At 33.2% G+C, this 20,137-nt stretch overlaps 1 protein-coding gene across 1 annotated transcript in view; it reads left to right on the plus strand.

The window, feature by feature from the left end:
• The window catches only part of LOC111000721, a 31,748-nt gene extending 15,667 nt beyond the window's left edge, over window positions 1-16,081 (plus strand). The window contains exons 33-51 of the mRNA XM_045631499.1: window positions 2,788-2,979; window positions 3,438-3,542; window positions 4,948-5,165; window positions 6,067-6,166; window positions 6,847-6,920; window positions 7,490-7,688; window positions 7,903-8,006; window positions 8,925-9,078; window positions 9,183-9,238; window positions 9,900-10,056; window positions 10,303-10,429; window positions 11,031-11,140; window positions 11,425-11,586; window positions 12,000-12,098; window positions 12,764-12,851; window positions 13,282-13,382; window positions 14,263-14,343; window positions 15,325-15,384; window positions 15,646-16,081. Of these exons, the coding sequence (XP_045487455.1) occupies window positions 2,788-2,979; window positions 3,438-3,542; window positions 4,948-5,165; window positions 6,067-6,166; window positions 6,847-6,920; window positions 7,490-7,688; window positions 7,903-8,006; window positions 8,925-9,078; window positions 9,183-9,238; window positions 9,900-10,056; window positions 10,303-10,429; window positions 11,031-11,140; window positions 11,425-11,586; window positions 12,000-12,098; window positions 12,764-12,851; window positions 13,282-13,382; window positions 14,263-14,343; window positions 15,325-15,384; window positions 15,646-15,729 (2,271 nt within the window). The 3' untranslated portion in view covers window positions 15,730-16,081. The remainder of the gene's footprint in view (window positions 1-2,787; window positions 2,980-3,437; window positions 3,543-4,947; window positions 5,166-6,066; window positions 6,167-6,846; window positions 6,921-7,489; window positions 7,689-7,902; window positions 8,007-8,924; window positions 9,079-9,182; window positions 9,239-9,899; window positions 10,057-10,302; window positions 10,430-11,030; window positions 11,141-11,424; window positions 11,587-11,999; window positions 12,099-12,763; window positions 12,852-13,281; window positions 13,383-14,262; window positions 14,344-15,324; window positions 15,385-15,645) is intronic.
• The last annotated feature ends 4,056 nt before the right edge of the window (window positions 16,082-20,137 follow it).

Consider the following 20,137-nt stretch of genomic DNA (forward strand, 5'->3'; position numbering starts at 1 on the left):
ATTTAAAGTGAAGCGTTTATCATTTTAGTTAGATTTTGTTTAGCATAACATCGAATATATTTTTATCTTCACACGTCGTTACATTTATCCAAAAAAAACAACAACATACATTAAAATTAGGGATGCCAGGTGCCGCCTTATGGCTAACAAGCGATTCCTTCCAGGCAACTCTAGTAAGGGAAAAGCTAAAAAATAGACATTCGATATGTAAAGTGAAAAAGTGACTAACCAAATCATATAAAAAAAACTATAGAAATTAATCTAAAATCGAAAAAAAAAACAAACAAAATGTGACATTAATCACATAAATTGTATTATGTATATTGCATAAATTACCATTCGTATAGCATATTTTTTTATATTGCGTTGTATTGCGTTTTGCGGTAAGGTCTGACAAATTCAGTCATAACCGATTCAGAAGAGTAGCATTTTACATTTTTTTTTTTAAATTGTAGAAGTTGGTATGGTGGAAACATAAACTGGACACAGTTTTTCTGTCCACCAGGACGTCGAAAATATTTAGTTAATTATAATTAACTTAATAAAGTGACATAATGTACAACAAAACACCTTTACCCTCAAAAATTGCACAAACAACGCACTAAAACAATCGAAACACCGCCGCTTCATACATAGCCGATGCAAGAAATCTGTTCTTGACGAGAATTCTCAATCGACTACAGGATGTGTTCTAATATTTAAATATGAATTAAATGACGAAGTCTGATTTTTGTTATGCGTAATTTATAATTGTTTGCTTTATGTAATAATTTTTTAATTTAAATTTAATATTGTTTCTAGTTATATTAGTAAATAGTGTAGCTGGTAACGAGTTTATTAAATTTGGAATAATATAGTCTAATGTTTTTTTCCCATATAAATTATTGTATTTGGGTAATAGAAATGCATTTTTTAATTTTCTACGTATTGAATAGTGGTAGTGAGTTTTAATTGTTTTAAGATAATTTTCTGTAAAGTAGTTTACGTTTAATAATACTAGCTGCACTTTCTCTAGTATAGGTATAATTTTGAAAAATGCAAATAGCTTTCTGTAGTCCTCTTTATATTGTGATTTTATTTTTATGGGAGCAATAGTTTTTAAAATACGTAATTGTAATGCAAATATTTGATTTAGATAAGTTTTGCATGTTCTCCCGTAGCTTGAGAGTCCATATGTTATAGTGGATTCGGCTAGAGCTTTGTATAGCATTAACAGAGTTTTCAGAGGTATTTTATTTTTTATTATAGTGAATTTGGCAAGTATCGCTCTTAGCCTTTCACAGACAGAATTGATGTGCATTTTCCAGGACATTCGGCCATCTATTGTAAGCCCCAGGTATTTGTGGTTACGGACTAATTCTAAGGCGTTGCAGTTGCAGTTGATGGGGTACGAGTTATAGGAATGTGCACAAGTGTGGTTGTGTAACATTAGGTGGGGTGTATGTGAGCTTAGATTGTGACTGGATCGTATATGCATAAACTTTGTTTTGTTAGAATTTAGTACAAGTCCCACATCGTGGGATCATTTAGCCAATGAATCGAAATCAGTTTGTAGCTTTGTTTCTGCTTCTTGGATGTTAGCCCCAGTGGCTACTAGGCATGTATCATCTGCAAATTGGAATATCTGGCAATACTTTATTATGTTAGGTAATGTGTTAACGTAGGTAAGGTAATGTAAAGGTCCAATAACTGAGCCCTGAGCCGTGCCTTCTGTTATGGATATTGGGAAACTTTCTTCGTTGCACACTTTAACACGATAAGTTCTATCTTGCAGATAGTTTTCACACCACTTGAGTAAGTTTCCTCGTACTCCGCAGTCGTTTAGGTTTTGTAGGATTACGCCGTGCCTTAATGTGTCGAATGCCTTACTATAGTCAATAAACACTACAAGGACATGATCTTTTTTATTTAAGTGCTTATAAATATGATCTGTGAATGCGGATAGTAATTGTGTGGTGATTTTATTTGGTTGAAATCCGTATTGTTTGTTAGAATATTGTGTTTTTTCATAATAACTTTGAATTTGTCCACATATGTATTTTTCTATTATTTTGTTAATTGTTGGTAATATAGTTATTGGACGATAATTATTGTAGATTTTTTTGCTACCATTTTTGTATATTGGTCGTACTATGCCTGTTTTTAATAGATTAGGATATTGTCCAGTGTAAATGCTCGTGTTAATAAGATTAGCTATGGCTACGTTTATTTTATTGCATAACATTTTAATGTCTATAGCTCGTATTCTATCTGCGCCTGGAGATTTTTTGTCGTTTAATGATTTAATTATGTTTGCAACTGATTTAGGGTCTGCTGACTGAAATCTCATACTAGTATTTTCTGCTCGCCGGTATGAGCTTTCCTCTAACAGTGGGTATACACAGTTGGTTGCAATATTACTAATACTATTGTGGAAGGTAGTTGCAAAATTATTTGCAATATCTTTACATGTTATAATAGTTGCTTATGTAATATTTTGATTTTCAAATGAGTTCTGTATAGCTACGTCAATAGAAGCTTTAGTTTTTCCTGTTAATTGGTTTAAAATATCCCATAGATTTTTTATATTGTTCCTATTAGTTTCTATATTGGTTCTTAGTGTTTTATTTTTAGTTCTATTTATTAATTTATTGACATAATTTCTGGTTTTATTATATTTTTGTTTGACATTATTTCTTATGAATGAACTCTTTTATTGAATTTGTGTTAAGCTGCAATGGTATAAAATAATAAATTAAGCTAGAAAAGTTTCAAGATACGATAATAAGCATTTGTATTGAACAACAGGACGTAGCAAATGCAGCAATGGGCATAGTAGTAGATCACATTGAACCGTACATCTATTGGAAGGCGGCAGTTCTAGACAGTATGCTGAAGTATGGAGACCGTTTGTACAGCATGTCTTTATCAAGGGCCTCTCATCCACCCAAATTGACGCCGGGTGAACTGGTGCCCAACTTCCACGTCACTAGTTTTAATGTAAGTTAAATATTTTCGTAATCTGCCTTCAAGTGTATCAATCACGAATACTTATTCTTTATATACCCATGTTTTTTTAGAATTTAAAAATCTAAAGTATTATTAAATAATTGTTTAAATAATTAGATTAGTAATTTGGGCGGTATCACTTAACATCAGGTGAGCCTTCTGCGCGTTTGCCCGCTGTTCTGTAAAAAAAAGTACTAATACTAAATACACGCATTAGACTGGAGTATGAAATGTCTAATAGAATTTTTGTATTGCTAAGCGATGGGATCGGTTATGGTTTCTGGGGAGAAATAGATGGAGGAAGCTAAGAACAGACCCAAATGGAATATTCAGGAATTACTGCAGAAAACAAACTAAAGAACGTATATAAAGAGTTAAAACTAACATCCATTTGATATGTACTGTTTAACAGTAGTAGCTTTATTATTATTAAAATAAACTAATTTTAGGTAAAGTTGGAAGTAGAGAGCGATGCGGTGACTGGTGACATTAAGGCTGGAGATACGGGGCCCGTGATGGGTTTGAAGAAGGCTCTATTGAAGTTCTTTGAATCTGTAAGAATTTTTCTTAAAACGGCAGAATTTTCCAAATTGCCTAATTAACTAGGAATTCAGGCAACTCTTATACGAATTCGCGAATATAACAGAATAAACACTACTTATCCAGGGCTTGATAAATTTAGTATGTATGTAGTAGTATAGCATATTCCATGGCCGACCAACTGGCTGAAACATTTACATACAATGTTGGGAGATTGGTGAGACCAGGCTCCAGAAGATACTGCAACTAACCACCTTTTATAAATGTGACGAATACTTAAATGATCCTAATCCTTGGTATTGATTTGCTCCAGTTCAAACAATTTGTATAAAAACTTGGCGATTGAAAAGAGTGGCGGAAAGTTTCTTGCCAGTTCTTACCCGCTCTACGCCCTTGACTTGCGAACTGGTTGTAAATGTAAATTTAATTTGTTTTTTTTGACGTTCATAAGTGTACATATATGAAGAAATATATTTTGAGTTTGAGTGTAGTATCATCATCACCACCACCACCACCACCACCATCACCATCACCACCACCACCACCATCATCATCATATCATATCACACCATATCATATCACATCACACCATATCACATCACATCATATCATTAGCTGGAAAGCTCCGATAATATACGCGTTCGATCGCTTCTAAATAAGCTGTAATGGGCTGTATAGATCTATATTAAATGAACAATGTATTCAAGGTAGGTAAGAAAGTTAGCCATTATTTGTCGTGAAAAGTAAATGATAAAAAAGTTATTGTGGGTTCCATCCATAAGAGATAGACATATTATACCATCACGGACTTTTCTGTAGACCTTTCCAATGTGTACAATACTTAGTAGGTACATTATTTTGATAAAACTCGTAGGGTTCAGTCTGCGTTTGCAATGTAAGCGGAAAAAATGTAATTATTTACGACATCACATTACAAACCTCAAAAATAACAGTACCTCTCCACTATTTAATCGATGTTATTATACATATAAACCTTCCTCTTGAATCACTCTATCTATTAAAAAAACCGCATCAAAATCCGTTGCGTAGTTTCAAAGATTTAAGCATACAAAGAGACATAGGGACAGAGAAAGTGACTTTGTTTTATACTATGTAGTGATGTGGTGTACTTCAACAAAATAAATAAATAGGAACGAAATTTAATTAAATAGGAAGTACATTTTTAGTATACATTTAGTTGTAAACAAATTATTTGTGGGTCCAAAAATCTCGGATTGATGAATATTTATTTGTCTGAACACGACGTCCTTGGGTAGTATTTAACTTACTGTGCACCCAAAGGAAATAGTCAAGAAAACATTATTGAATAATAATTTTATCAGTGTGGTTCTGTTTTGAACTAGGAAACGGTATACACTGTATTTAAGACAATAAATATCAGCTTTCTCAATTTTTTAGTATAAGCACGGTATCCTCTGCTGCAAGGACTACTGTGTCGCCATCTGGCGTGGGGCAGACGATAAGGCTTTTTGTATGTGGGAGCCCCACGCTGTTGGACCCCAAGGACGGGTGTCCCCGGGTGGGGCTTGTGCTCTTATTGCATATTCCATGGCCGACCAACTGGCTGAAACATTTACATACAATGTTGGGAGATTGGCGAGACCTGGCTCTAATAAGTAAGATTAATTTCAGAAATTTAGTAGCATATAAATACTTTACTTTTTCCGTTTACTTAATTTTATATAAGTTAAGTGTGGTCCTTATAAAACAAGCTTAAGCTTGTAAGGACCAAACTCACCGTCAACACGCAAGCTTCTTATTTTATTAACACATTAAGTGCCATTTTCTCGACTCCCGAGTGGAGCGGGGTCATAGTAGCGGTCCCCTCCACTCGGTTCCGTGCGGGCGTCCCGTTCATTTTCGATCGATCCGAGTATTCGGCACCCAATGTGCCGTATGCCGACTACTCGGTACGAAAAATCATTTTTTTTTAATAAAAATAATTACATTCATACGTATTATTTTTCTTCATATTTACTTAATCAAAATTCGCCATTAAATGTTTTGGTTTCCGCCTTTACGGCTATTACTTTGTATCCATTTTTTAAGCATTCAACGTGTTAAGCAAAAGCGAACCAAACTTTTTATTTAGTTGAATTGTTTACATTACCTTGTAATGTAAACAATTCAACTAAATAAAAAGTTGGATACAGACAGAACAGAATGTTCATCATCCTAAAACATTATTTTTCTGTTATTAATAAATAAATATGACTTAACACGGCCTCGAAGCTGAAGCTTTCGGGGATGAAGGATCAAAATATTAAAAAAAATAAGTTTGATTTTGGCTCATAATAAATTGTACTCTCGCTGCATGAGATTTTGTCATTACTACTTACTACCATCAAGGGATATGTTAATATGAACATGCGTGTAATTTAAAAATAAATACAAAACATTATACGTTAGTTGACGTAAATATTAACTTTATATTACACTCGTTCTATATACTTAAAAAAATCTTTTAAAAGATTTTAAAGTTTCTATAAGTTAGGTACTTATTTTTTGTGAATTTAGGTTTAGTATATCACCTGTGAAAGTATTCTGGGAGCTTTCAAAAACCCCCGCAGCGGTCACTGCTCAAGGGGCCGTGCCAGATGAAGGATATGAGTGGAAGGTAACCATATTCTTAGTACTCATTGAAATTTAATTATTTATTGCGAGTCTACTTACCTTAACAATTTATAAGATATATATAGGTAAAATGAAGTTAAGGTGGTGATATTACAATCGAAACTATGACTCCCCTAAGTAAAACACATATGTATTTTTGATGTACTCTTACGCCCAAACCCAATAATTAATCCACAATCTCAGATCGTTTTCAATCTCAGATTGTGGATTTATTCAATCACGCCGTGATAGTCGATTGAACCCTATCTGCATCACAATAACCAAACCCTACGAAGACAATCCATTTTTGGCGACGCGTGCAAGCTCTAAATAATATCAAAATATACCAAAATAAATCTATATAAACCAAATAAAAAATATTAATATACATGTCTATGTTTAAAACATACCAAATAGCTTTTTAATTATTTTAAAAACTGGACTAAGTTAAAATCTAAAGATTGGCATTGGAAGGAACGACATTGGCACAGTTGAACTGTCATTTTCGGATAAAGGTCTAGCCACAGACACCGATCCGACCTACCACGGATAACTTGTTTCGACAGTTGGCTATTACAATCCGTCGTTTGGTTATCGTCAGACTTTTATCAATATTTTGATTTGATGCCTATCAGATCGGCTATTGGGTTTAGGCGTTAGTAGTTAACCATGATAATTTGATAGGTATTAACAGCCTATGTGGAAACAGCGCGCGGAAGAACAATATTACGAGGATCTCGCCCTCCTGATTTGGTCAGGTAAATGTGTAAATAAATTAGTGTACGGTACTAAGCTGTAAATATAAAGAAATGTAAGGAATATTTTACTTTAAAGGTTAGGATAAATTTGAACGGACCTTAAAAAATTTAGAGAAAAATATTTATATAACTATATTAATATTTATATCTATATTGTCTTTTTGAAGCCAATAATACGTCGATTAAATAATTATCCCTGAAACAGATAATTTCGTTGTTGAATTGCTATATCATAACCGTTGTCAATTACAGACGAGATGAGAAATGTTTTGCGTGCTTTATGACTGACAATTATAGATTTGTGTTATTTGTTAAATTTCTTTATTATTATTTTTTGTTGTTTCATATTATTATTATTTTTTATTTATTACTTAACTATATTATTTATTAGTATGTTTTCTCATGTAAGTGAATGTTGTAAATATTCTTAATAATAAAATTCTTGAACCGTATATTACAAATTAGGATAAATGCTTAAAATAAAATGTTTAAAAGTACTTCAAACATTTCTACAAGTACTTTTGCAGCCTTTAACTTTACGTTTATTGGTGGAGAACTTAAAAATATAGGTTCACTCGCGATGCTCTGCTACAATCTGCGTGTGGTGCTATTGTCGGTGCTTGTATGTCCCACATCCGACGTCCGCACCTCTGGACACGACGTACCGTTGACGAAATCATGGCGGTGGCGTGTCAGCTCTTCACTGCTTCATTGGGGTCGCTGGGGTATGAGTTTCGACCCGGAGAAGATGTGTTGCTGCCTTTGCAAGTAAGTTGTCTCGCGTTTCAATTGCGGGGATTATCTAGCTAATTAAGTAATACACTTGCCGTTTTATGATATTTTTCCATAGTTTTCCATAACTCTTTGCCAGCTGATGAGTAAGTCAATAAAAACACATTTTGTAAACACAAAATGTGTTATTATTGACTTCATTATCCATCAACAAAAAAGACTCCTACATTTCTTGAATTTCTTGTAACAGGTACTGAAGAGATTCGTTTTGGGTGTTAACTACGTGCGTTACGACTTGCAACAAGTCTTTACTGGCAAGTTGGAGCAGAAAGAACCGACTGAGATGACTGTCAGGTTATATTAAAAACACATGATTATATACAATTTATATTAAGCCTAGAACCTAACCAACTAACTAAACCAAATACAAACTGCAAGCGTGGCTCAACTTATATCAAAAAGGGGCTGTTAAGCAAATCTCTCAAAATTACATAGACAAATTAATTTTTTGTAGGAGTCCCCGAAAGAGCATTTCGTTTAGAAGCTTAGCCAATGTGTGGGTTATATGTGTAAATAAGTAAATTATTACTGTTGACGTAATCACCATATAACAAAACCAAAGATCCCTTATAGTGCTTACTTAATAAATGGCCCCAAAGCTATAATAGTCCAAGAACGAAATTATATTCTACTTGAATGTATTCTGATGAATATTTATAATTACATCTCAAACTGAGTGTAGAATAAAATCTTTAGGAGTTTTGTATTCGATACGATTTTAAAGTTGGTCCTAGGGGGAACATTCTGTAAGAGTTTGCATTACTTTGTCATACTGTGAGGCTTCAGTTCAGTGATATTGGTAAATGATTTTTTCGTTAAAAAAAATTATTTTTAACAAAACGCTTAATGCACTAGTGTTGCCAAGTGGATAAAGTGTGAGAGCCTTATCCCTGAAGCGCGATCGAATCATCGATATGCCAAGTTGCTTTCAATCTTTCACTTGCTACTTTGGTGAAGGCAAACGTAACCGGCATATCTCAAACCCAAAAATCATTATAACAAAGGCAACTGTTATATCAGGCATAGAAGGCTGATCACCTACTGCGTACCAATTCTTAAAGGCCAGGGAACGCATTGGCAACGTGGGTGTCCATGGGCACATATCACTTAGCATCGGATCATGGTTGAAATGCAATCTTTAACTCATTGACAGTTGTAGCACCACTGGATATAGTTATTATTTTTGGCAGTTATCATATCATTTTTATTTAGGTGTGCACTCGAAAGATTCTTTGAATCCCACACGCACGGCATCCTATGGTCGGTGCCTCATGCAGTGGCAGTATGGAGAGTGGTTGGAGCCCCATCGTATTACATGATGGAGCCTCACGCTTGTGGGCCTACGGGGCTTAGGGTAGATGCCCAGGTATAGTACATATAAATGTAAAAATCTAGTTCTTAAATTTCTTAGTTCGGACTGACTAAGTGAAAAAGGTAAAAGTCAGAGTTATATTTAGTTGTTGGTTTCAGGATGATGGGGCGGCGTGTGTTCTAACATTTACCTCTGCCAAATTAATGGCTTTTGCGTGAGTATACATTATCTAGTGACAGTTGTCTGTGTACGCCTTAGAGGAAGTTAATGTCTATCTTTAGGTCATAATGTTAGCTTAAGGATATGTTTCAAAATGTCCGTATAAGTTCCAAATAAGCTATTTATTACTTATTGATAGGATAAACACTATTGTTGCGTTTCACGACTGGCAAATAGCGCTATTTGTCATGAAATTCGAAGTTTCTTATTCGAACTTAAAGTAGTAAATTATCTTCCGAATAATTTACTACTTTTTCCATACATTGTGAAACAGGCCCTAAGACTCTAGGTCGCAACACTATGTAAAAATTCAGTATGTTATTATGAAAACTACATAGAACGTGTAGATATGTTTTTTGAAAATATACCATGATAGCTGAATTGTAGCTGTCTCTAGACTATATAAGTACGAAGTACTTTTATTCCTTATTTAATATTCTTACAGTAACTTTATACTTATACAATAGAAAACTTATTTTTACAAAATTTATAAGAACATAATATTAAGTATGTATAAACAAGAAATTGTAAAGCTTTTTATTATAATTACTTTTTCATATAACCAAGTTTTCTTGTTGTATAGTATTGTTACTAATAAATATGTTGTACACATTTTGACATATTATGTCATATAACATATGACTTTACTATTCTAGCTACCTCCAAAATATCCCAGTAGTAGAAAGACCGAAACACGATTTCCAACTGTACGCGATGGCAGCGGTTGTTCAGCCAATCAAGAAGTTGGGCGGTGTGGAACCACCATTGGTGAGAGCCCCACCCGGTGTTAAGCTGGTGCCTGCTACGAGTAAGGTAAGAGACGGGTATTTGTTTACAGAAGGAAGCGAATGTTGCTGTTGATTAAAAAAAAAAAAATTTTTACTTCGCTAAACCTTTGATCCTGACTTATATGGTCAAGTCTTTGTCTTCTAGACTGGATTTATGTTTATCTTGAATTTTGTTTTTCAGTACTTTCAATTGGAATGCCTTTGTTATATTATTTTAATTCCCTTATCTATTGTCTCGCTAGCTGTAAAATAACACTATTGCCATCATCAGGTGGATGTTCATGGAAGCAAGCGGCGTGCCTCTGAGTCCGATAGGAAACACCCGCCTGGAAGTGCTACTTGCATTGATGCACAAAGAGCCTCAGAGAAGAGAGACAAGCAAGAAGGAAAGCTCAAAGGTATGACGCTAATTTGCCATGCTAATATATAGAAATAAATTAATAAAATTTATCAGTTTTGACGAAAGTCAAAAAATCTGTTAACTTTAAGGTTGTGCTATTATTGAAAGGACTACCGCCAAAAATACGCAATATCACTTGTAATTATTAATAACTAACAAAGAGTATTACAGATACACCTTCTAATATGGCGAAGTGCAATTCGTATAAAAATTAGGTTGACATACAAAACTATTTTCTTGATGGGCATAAATATATTTTTTGGAAAGCACCGCACAATAAATTTAAAAATATCATATTAATAATAATAAAACCTTTTCCATAAAAAATATGGTTGTGACAAAATTGAGTGAGTGGCTAGATTACAATAATACCGTGGTAAGGTACATGGTACATGTTGAAAACGATTTCTTTTTCAAGAAAAACTAGCGTTTACATCTTATCAAACAAATTTCCTATATGATCTTATGTACGCATGAATGAATAACTATTAGAATGGGTGTGTGCATACTACAATAATAAGAGCATATTTATAATGGTTGTCAAAAATTATGATCTAAAGATCTTATATATTTCTATAACGATGCCGTTTATGCCAAAGGTCAACGTAACACCAGCGGCTGGCTGGTTCTTCATGATGGTACTCAGTTCTTATCAGCTCAGCACTCAATGAGCTGTAGGAAATTCCCCTTCGCATCTAGAGGGAATCAGGTGAGAGATTTAAGCAAATTTGTTAATTTCTGTGTAGTCTATGCTGTATAGTGTATACTGTACTGTGTAGTGTATACTGTATATCCTTTTTCTAATATATTATCATGATTGTTGAATTGTCCTTTTTTCAACGTGTGATTATTGGGAGCATAATTAAAATACGCCTTTAAAACAATGTTTTGTTACATATCCAAAGTATCAATGTTAATTTACATATTATCGGCATGTAACTGGTGCGTTTACATATGAACATACATTTATATCAGCGATTTTTATTTTTCCAGGCGTTGGCATGTTCAGTAATGGCAATAGCGATGTCCCGAGTGGAAGATGTGTGTCGTTGGTGCTCGTCGACCCTGGACCAGATCTTGGAGAGTGGTGACCAGCTCTACCAGGACAGCTATTTGCACTTCCGACCTCATAGCAAGATATTGATGATACAGCAGGTATATATTATACATATTTACCATAATTTCGTCGTTCGATAGACCTGTATATGTTTTCAAGCGGTCTTTGATGTTTGCCTCTGCAAGTGTTAAATACGAAATAATAATAATTTGTGATTCCTACGATGTGAGATATCACAAACTAACACTGCTGATGTACGGACTTTAGCGATAGAAATTCATCATATTCCTATCTCTGGCATGAGCTGCTGTATTGAATTTATTGGTTCCAGGATTGTATCACTATTTTCTTGATACAAATAAATGCATAAGATACTTAAACCCTTTACTGTATGTACTAGTTTTCTTCCTTGTTATAGGTATTGTAACATGCTTTAAATATTATACTTTTATATATCTACTTCTTAAAAGGTTTTTTTTTTAATTTATATTTTATTTATTTATTAATTCAGATTCTACGCAAATTCTATACACCTGGTAACTGCGTATGCCGCGTGGTGGTGTACAGGGCCAGACAAAAGGGAAAAGTGGATGATGACCTGGTGGAACAGGTAGGTTGCTCCCAATAATTGGTTAACATTTTCTTGTGTAACGGGAGGCTCACCTGGTGTTAAGTGATACCTATGTAGTGTACATAGGTATTACTTAACCTCACACACCACAACACCTCAATGCCAGAGGGCTCGCGAGTGCGATGCCGGCCTTTTAAATATCCTCGTTAATTATCACGTAATCTCGGTCGCGGTTAGCGGTAAATGCAAAATACATTTTTGTGTGTTGTTTTCTTCGTTGCATGTAATTTTTGACATAAGGGCATCATCGGCTCAGAACCTTTTTTATTTTGCCGGCTGCGTGGTTGTTAAAGGCTTAAATATTGAATATTGTATGGGGTCTTTCAGAGGACTCAGGAATCAGTAAATTCATGATAATTATTTAATTTATACAGAAGTAATAAAATTTAATACTTCTATTTTGAATTGAATAATTTTAGTTATTGTATTGAAGTAATATTTATTTAAATTAAACTGTCCTTATTATAAATAAAGTTTGCGGTAAACGAGTCAAGTGTCAAACTCCTACATTTTTTCAAAATGACAATCGTACTTGATAGCGTTTTTATGTATGAGATACCTACGATTACTTTGTGGAGTACATCTTTTAATTTAATACAATTTTAGCGGTTTTATTAAAAGCCGTTGTATGTGTATGTTAATAGGTATCAGAATTCTTCCGTGAGGAGAGATCGGGTGTGTTTTTAGCAGGACGCGGTGACTTTGCTGTTGCACTTTTCAGGACACCAAGAGGTAACTTATTTTAACTGATTTCTAAAAAAAAATTCTATTTTGTCTAGTTTTTGTCTATTCGGCTGTATAGTACATTCTTATATATATATCAAAATAATATCATATTTGGAGTTAACTCTTCAATGGGTTTGCAAGGATTGAAGTCATTATAATTGCAATATTTTGTATATGATTGTTTGTTAGATGCAAATATTTGCGTTAAAAATGTCGCACCTATGTCTCATTAGGGAAATATCTCATTTGGAGTAGATATAATAATTTTCTTTGGTTTACACATATTTGAGGAAATCCGTTAATCGGATCAATCAAATCCCTTTGGTGGGTAGTGAGTGAAGGTTTCATGCCCCAAAAATCCTGCAAAAGAACTTCAATTCCGGGGATATTTCTACAGATAAACACTACCATATATGCATAAAACTGTTGTTTTTAGGTTACTACATGTTTGATCCGGCGGATAGAGACAGATACGGGCGCGCTGTAGCCCCACCATGCACAGGCAGAGCAAGGGCCTGCTTTTCACAATACCCCAATGTAATACTTATTTATTGTAGCTAATGTGACGTAGATATATAGCTTTCTCTCTTAGTTTATCTTTCATCGACTATAGAAAACCCAGAAACTTTTGTCGATGTCGATTACACTTATAACGACTAACGATTTTTTGAAGTGAAACTTCTTTAAACTGGTAAAATTTTTACGAAACGTCACGAAGATATGCAGCGTTTTTGACGAAGAAAAAGGAGAGAGTGATTGAGAGAGTGAGAAAGGGAGATCCAGAAAAAATATACGTCTTTATATTCTTATAGCCTTAGCCATTTAGTTGTTAGTTATTAGAACTTTAGATGGAAATTTTGTCGCATGTCTTGTGTAGTAAACGCAGATTTTTTATTTATTTATATTATCTTTAGAGCGTATACAGTGTGAATATAGATATGGACATGGAGTGATTATCTACTAGTACATGATCATCTATTGCGGCTTTTACCTTAGCAATAATTAATTTACAGAGAAGTTTCACTTCTGACATGTGTACTTTGTACGCACGCACTTTTTTATACTAGAAATTACTTTGTCTCCTGGTGGGAGATTCCAGGCCTAATATAAGTAAATAAAGTACCTATTTACGAAAGGGGATGTTTCTTTAGTTTTTCTTTTGATATAGCTTAAGTTCTAATGTAATTGATGTGTATGTGTAAGTGTGTTAAATTTGTGATGTCATATTTCCTTGTATTTTTAGGCATAGACATTGTTTTAGAATGTATATATAAATAAATAAATAAACACTCCCTGGCTGCTTAGGTAGTCGGCCACAGATCAGCCTGATCGTGTGAACTCCTAACGACTGCTCTATAGCAGATAATGATTACGTTAAGTGAATCAGTATTATTGTTTAAGTAACGTCCCTGTTTAGGTCGCAACGTTATGCGAGAAACTAGGACCCAACATACCGCCAGTCTCAGGAGTGAAAGCGGATAACGATTCTTCTAAAGATGTAAGTTTAATTGTAATATATAAAATAATAATAAGGTTCTATGTAGCTTTTGAATGGTGATGTTAAAATGGGTGAGTCACCAGCTGTTATGTAATACTACTAGATGGCGCTGGGTGTGGAGAAAATCGCGATATTGAAGCATTTGCACTTCTCGTATATATTTAGCGAATCAAACGTTTTATCAGGACATAGGCTACTTTTTATCCTAATAGTTTTTGCATGACTCAATCTCGGTCTGTCTACTGAGTAAGGTCTTATTTTATTATTAAATTTGACTAAGACTCTGGAGCATTTAAATTTTAATGATTAAAAAAATAATATGGAAAGGACAGGGACATAACGTTAGTTAATTTAGCATTCCTGTTGTAAAAATTACACAAACAATGTTATAAATATTAAATATATTATTTAAGTAAGTAAATATATTTTCTACAGTGTTATTTACATTGAATATAATAAAGTGTTAAAACGTTTATGTCACTCACTGAAACGTTTATGACACTAAATAGTCGATGCAAAAGAGTTAATTTTAAATGTATTAAATGTTATTAGTAAGCAATAACCTTATACTTACTTAATAGCCGCGATTTTAATAGTAATCAATTTGACCAAATGTCAAATGACCATCATAGTCACATATATCATACATCCTTATTAAGATTGACATAAATACTACTGTTTGCAGCTATCTACCTACCAGACCCTACCCTAGAGGGTTAACGGTTAAAGTCCCTAAATAGAGACCCAGTTATATTTACAAATATGTAATTAGGATTATATATTTTTAACAATAGTAACATTTTAATTAAACCCGATGAAATATAAGCGCGATTCGCCGAATACTTTTATTTTATGAGAATTTGAAAATGAAAATATAATATTTGTTTTAAGACACCTTTGCGCCTTAGCAATAATGATTTATTCATTATATCATTATTTTGAAATGACTCAGAAAACTGTATTAAAAACAATTAATTTTAGGTCAAGGTAATTGCGGACAAGACGAGGGAATCCAAGGATGAATCTAAAGAAGAAAAAGAGGTAAGAATATATATCAATTTAACATTACTTAAAATTAAGATTTATTCTAATTTACATAAATTGTTAAACGGATAAATAATTTAAACACGAATTTATTGCATCAGCAACCTGTTACAATATTGCTTTTATTAGTATTGAACGATACTATTGAACGATAGTCGAAAAAAGTTTTTTAGGAAATATATTATTAACTTAGATATCCAATTTTCCATATGCATATATTTTGGTACTACACTGTAAAATTCAATTGAATATTACCAGGTTCGCTTCGAGGAGCCGGCTGCATTTGCCATATATGGAATGGATGTAACCAGCCTCCGTAGATTGAACCAGCATGAGAGATAAATAAAATGTTTGTATACAACGCTACCTGTCCGAAGTAGTGTAAAGTACTGGAGATTTGGAATTTTTAATGTTCAATTTAACGGCTTTTAGCTAATATTATGATAGCCAATCAGTCACCTCTATATCCTTTTGAATTTTATCAACTGTGTTAATTTTTGTATGGCGGCATCTAGTGTCGATCTGATAAGTTGATGAACGTCTTGTTATAGTTGTTTTTAATTTCACGCCATCTAGCGTACATTTAAAACATTATTATAGCTGTAACATAATATATGAATGAAAAATGTAGATGGCGTTGTATATAATAATTTCCGTACACATGTTCTGTTTTTTGTCAAGTCCGCATCGCGTAATAGCGAAATTAAAGTTTAAAAACAAAGTGTCTTTTATTTTTTACTAGTAAGTGCTCCCGATTTTTCACATAGATCATAATATAAGACAAAAAATATGATATATTCGGAATATAAAAAAAAAATAAATGCGCAAGATTTTGATATTAATATATCGATGCATTGGAATTAAGTATACTATATGTATCTTTTATATTTTAGTGAGAAACAAATACCTACTTACACATACACCATTAAAAGCGTTTTATTAGACTCGTATACTTCACCACAAACACCATAACGTAATAATTACTTTAATTTTATTGTAATCAGACCTTGAAAAAATGTAAGGCCTGGCGAAACAATAATTATTTGGAAATGGAAGACATAAATAAGCAAAGAAAAAGAAATAGGAACCTACTGTTATAACTGTGGATGAACGGATCCAACGACTAAGTAGTCTACATCTTTTTGATTCAAATATCAAAATAAAATTTTAAGTTAGCGCATTCTAGGGAAATGATCGGTCCTTACCATTACGCAAGGTTTAGTAGGGCAAACGAAGTGTGTAACCACGTAACTTTAGCCAAAAATTGGAAGATTTCTCCATGTATATTGTCTAAGGACATTTGCTAACTTACTTAGTTTTTATAAAGAGCATTCTTGTAAATTGGTCCTCCTAATTTTATCGGTTTCGAAGACTTGGTGAAATTTATATTATCATGAAAGCACTTCGATGCGAAATTACTCTAGCTAAAGTTTGAAGCCTTAAATATGTATTTAAGCAAGCGACACCACATGTAACAGCTAGTCAACAAGCCAACACGAATAGAATTCTGCATTGTAACTTGCATACCGACATTGATACCCAACAATGTTTCATCAAAGGCGCCGCCAAACAAATATTTTTTAATAAATCAAAACAACTTAAACGTATCAAATTAAATTTAGTTAATTTAATTCTCGGAACGCTAAAAAGCAGACAGTCGATGGCAGTTGTTGACAAAAAGTACGTAATTAAAAATTCGGGAAAACAAAATGGCGGTGGACGTACTCAGGAGCCGAGCGGACATGGGAATGTTTTATACAGTTTGTTGATTTTATTACATAATATATTGTTTGTTAATAATGGTGTTGCTATATTTTACATGATTTTATTGGTTAATTTCATATTGGTATTTTTCACTTTATAATGCGACCTTGAAAAAGAATTTTCATATTTTTTTTATAGTACAGGGGGCAGGAAGTTTATTTGATGTTAATGTCAATGATACCGCAGTGTTTAGGTAAGAGACAAAAGACTCACGAGTGCGCTGCCAGCTGTTTAATAGTTGGTATGGACTTTTCTTGAAGGACTATAACGAATTGGTTCGGTACTTAATTTTTTTTCTATTTTATTGTAAACTTTAATACGATTTCAGAGTTTAAGTAAGTGTAAGATGAAAAATTATTTTCTAACGTATAACATATATGATTCATACACTATAATCACAACTTTATCTTAAACTATCTTTAACTTTATCTTTAATAATAATAACAGCGTTTAAGAATTTTTAATTTAAAAATACCAAGAAATTATGTGACTGCAAATAAAGACAAATCTAAATTATAAAATAAAGGACCGATACATTTGGTGAAGTTTAACAATGTCCACATACCGCGTGTGGTCCTTTCAGCTAATTATTATGTACTCCTGCGCCGCTCCACAATATCTCAAGTTCGCTCGTCGCTGACATTTCGCGCACTTTCATAGCCCGTTTAAACACAGCTATTTTATAAAAGTGCACCATTTAGTGTATACCTACTAAATATAGCTTTGTACTGTAACTCAAAATTAATGTCCATACAAATATTGAAGCCTTCACAATTTTTTTAGTAATAAAGCTTAGGTCTTGTTCTAATTATGTTTTATCTATCACCACCTAATCATCCTTTTGCCGAGTGGCAAAGTTTTACACTGTCTCATCCCCACTATACATTTCCCATTATAATAATCAATATGTCATTCCTTCGCGTATTTGGTCGTCCTCTACCAGGCTTTCAGTAACGTGGAGACTATGCGCGATTACTGAACCAAGAAGATCTGGAGGAGATATCATCCTTTTCCAAATACGATAAATCATAATTCTACGAGTATGACATGTTACCGTGTTTGCTGGAATATGATTGTGGAATGCAATAACAAACAGTGGCCTAGAGCGTTTTTAAGTATTTTTTTATTATAGCCTCTTTATTTCCATACTGAATAAAATATTTATATGATTAATTATAAAATAATATGTGCATGCATTAAAAATAAACTATTACTATTTTATTTATCCTTAAATTTAAATTAGTAATTTCAATGTCAATAAATTTAAAGTAATAATAAAATTAAAAAAATACAAAATCATAATAATACTTATATCACTTATAATTTATAAATTCATGTATTTTTTATATCTTTGTGTTTGTTACATGAATATTGTATTTAATTTTATATATACCAATGTGTGAGTATACCGAGAGTTGGAAAGCGTTTGTAAATAAATAGATAATAATATATTTTTATTTTTGAACATGAGAACATTAGTCATGTAGTGAAGCGGATTTGTTAAACTTTAGGTACATACTTTGTGCTGTAACATCAAATCAAACGAATAAAGATTTTATAAAATAACACTGTATATAAATATATCATTAACAGACAAGAAACTTATTATTAGTTTCTAGTGCTATCCTATTTTAAGCAATATATCTCTGATTCACAAATGTGTGTCCGATTCACACACATCACAGGATATTTAATTGTCACTAAAGCGGTTCGTTTGACATCATAAATTATGATTAGTCATGATTTAAGGTAGTTCTACAATGTTAAAGATATACTATAGACTCTTAGAAACCAAAATGCTTGCTAAGGAATTGAACACGAACGTGAATATAATTTAACAGAAATAGATTTATTAATTTGGATAACACGAAATAACCCATTTTTGGCAAATGTATCATAAGTTATCATGGATCTGTCTGAGTCAGTTACATCATGAAATCAAGTAGGTTTTAACCGCCAAAAATTTATAACATATTTAGGGACCAATTCGATGCATGATTGGCTTGCCTGTGCAACTCCCGTCCCTGTCAGACATTAGTAATATACGATCAAAGAATACATCGTATCGAAAATCTACGTGTTCCAGACAACAAAGGCATACTTATTAACATCTAAAAACTAGATATAGAAATCTTATGTTAAGTCGAGGGTTGCAGGGCAAATAAAGTTTTCCATGATCTGCTTCACCTTTTGCGTACCAGCAAATTGTGTATTGGACTTCCGTCGAGGTTCTGTTCTGGAACATACGACCTCCAACTGCTTAAAAAAACATTCTCCACCCTCAAAGGCTGGCAATAACCCACTAAAATGGGTGTCCATGGGCAACGACTACTGTTGGGCTTCCAGTAGGCTGATTTTACCCCCCCCCCCCCTATGCTATAAAATCAAACTGGTTTAATTTAGTGAGGCTGCAGTATTTAATATACGAATTTAGGACACAAAAATTAAGAATGCTTTACAATATTAAATTTTCTAGTCACTATAGAAGCTACAATTTAGTGTAGTACTACATATTATAGCTGTTTATGTGACGCGACCTTTTATAAAAATCATGAATGGCAACCCTTGTCATTGTACTGACAGGAAATGGCAACATTTTTGAAAGAAACTTTTCTATGCAAAGGTTTCGTACGAAATGAATGACTTTACAATATTAGGATTGATACAAATTTTGATTATTTACCTGCTTTTATAGTCGAAAACAAAGTCCATCGACTACCGTGGACCTTGGACGTATGGGCCAAGAGTGGGTGGTGAAGGAAGCTTACCTGTAAGTGGTCGGAGACCAGTTAGCCTGGATTGACAGTGTTCAGGTACTGCTGCAGCTAAAAGCCTACAATTGGCAGGAGAGGGCACAGAACAGGGAGCGTAGGAAATTTCTCACTTTATAGGTTAGGTTAGATGATAAACTAAGCCTCGTTAAAAAGGAATAGGACTAGGAATGATACCAATTATAATAATTAGTTTTAAAACGAAACAATTAATA

Source organism: Pieris rapae, chromosome 15 (assembly GCF_905147795.1).
Source record: "Pieris rapae chromosome 15, ilPieRapa1.1, whole genome shotgun sequence".
NCBI classification, from domain to species: domain Eukaryota; kingdom Metazoa; phylum Arthropoda; class Insecta; order Lepidoptera; family Pieridae; genus Pieris; species Pieris rapae.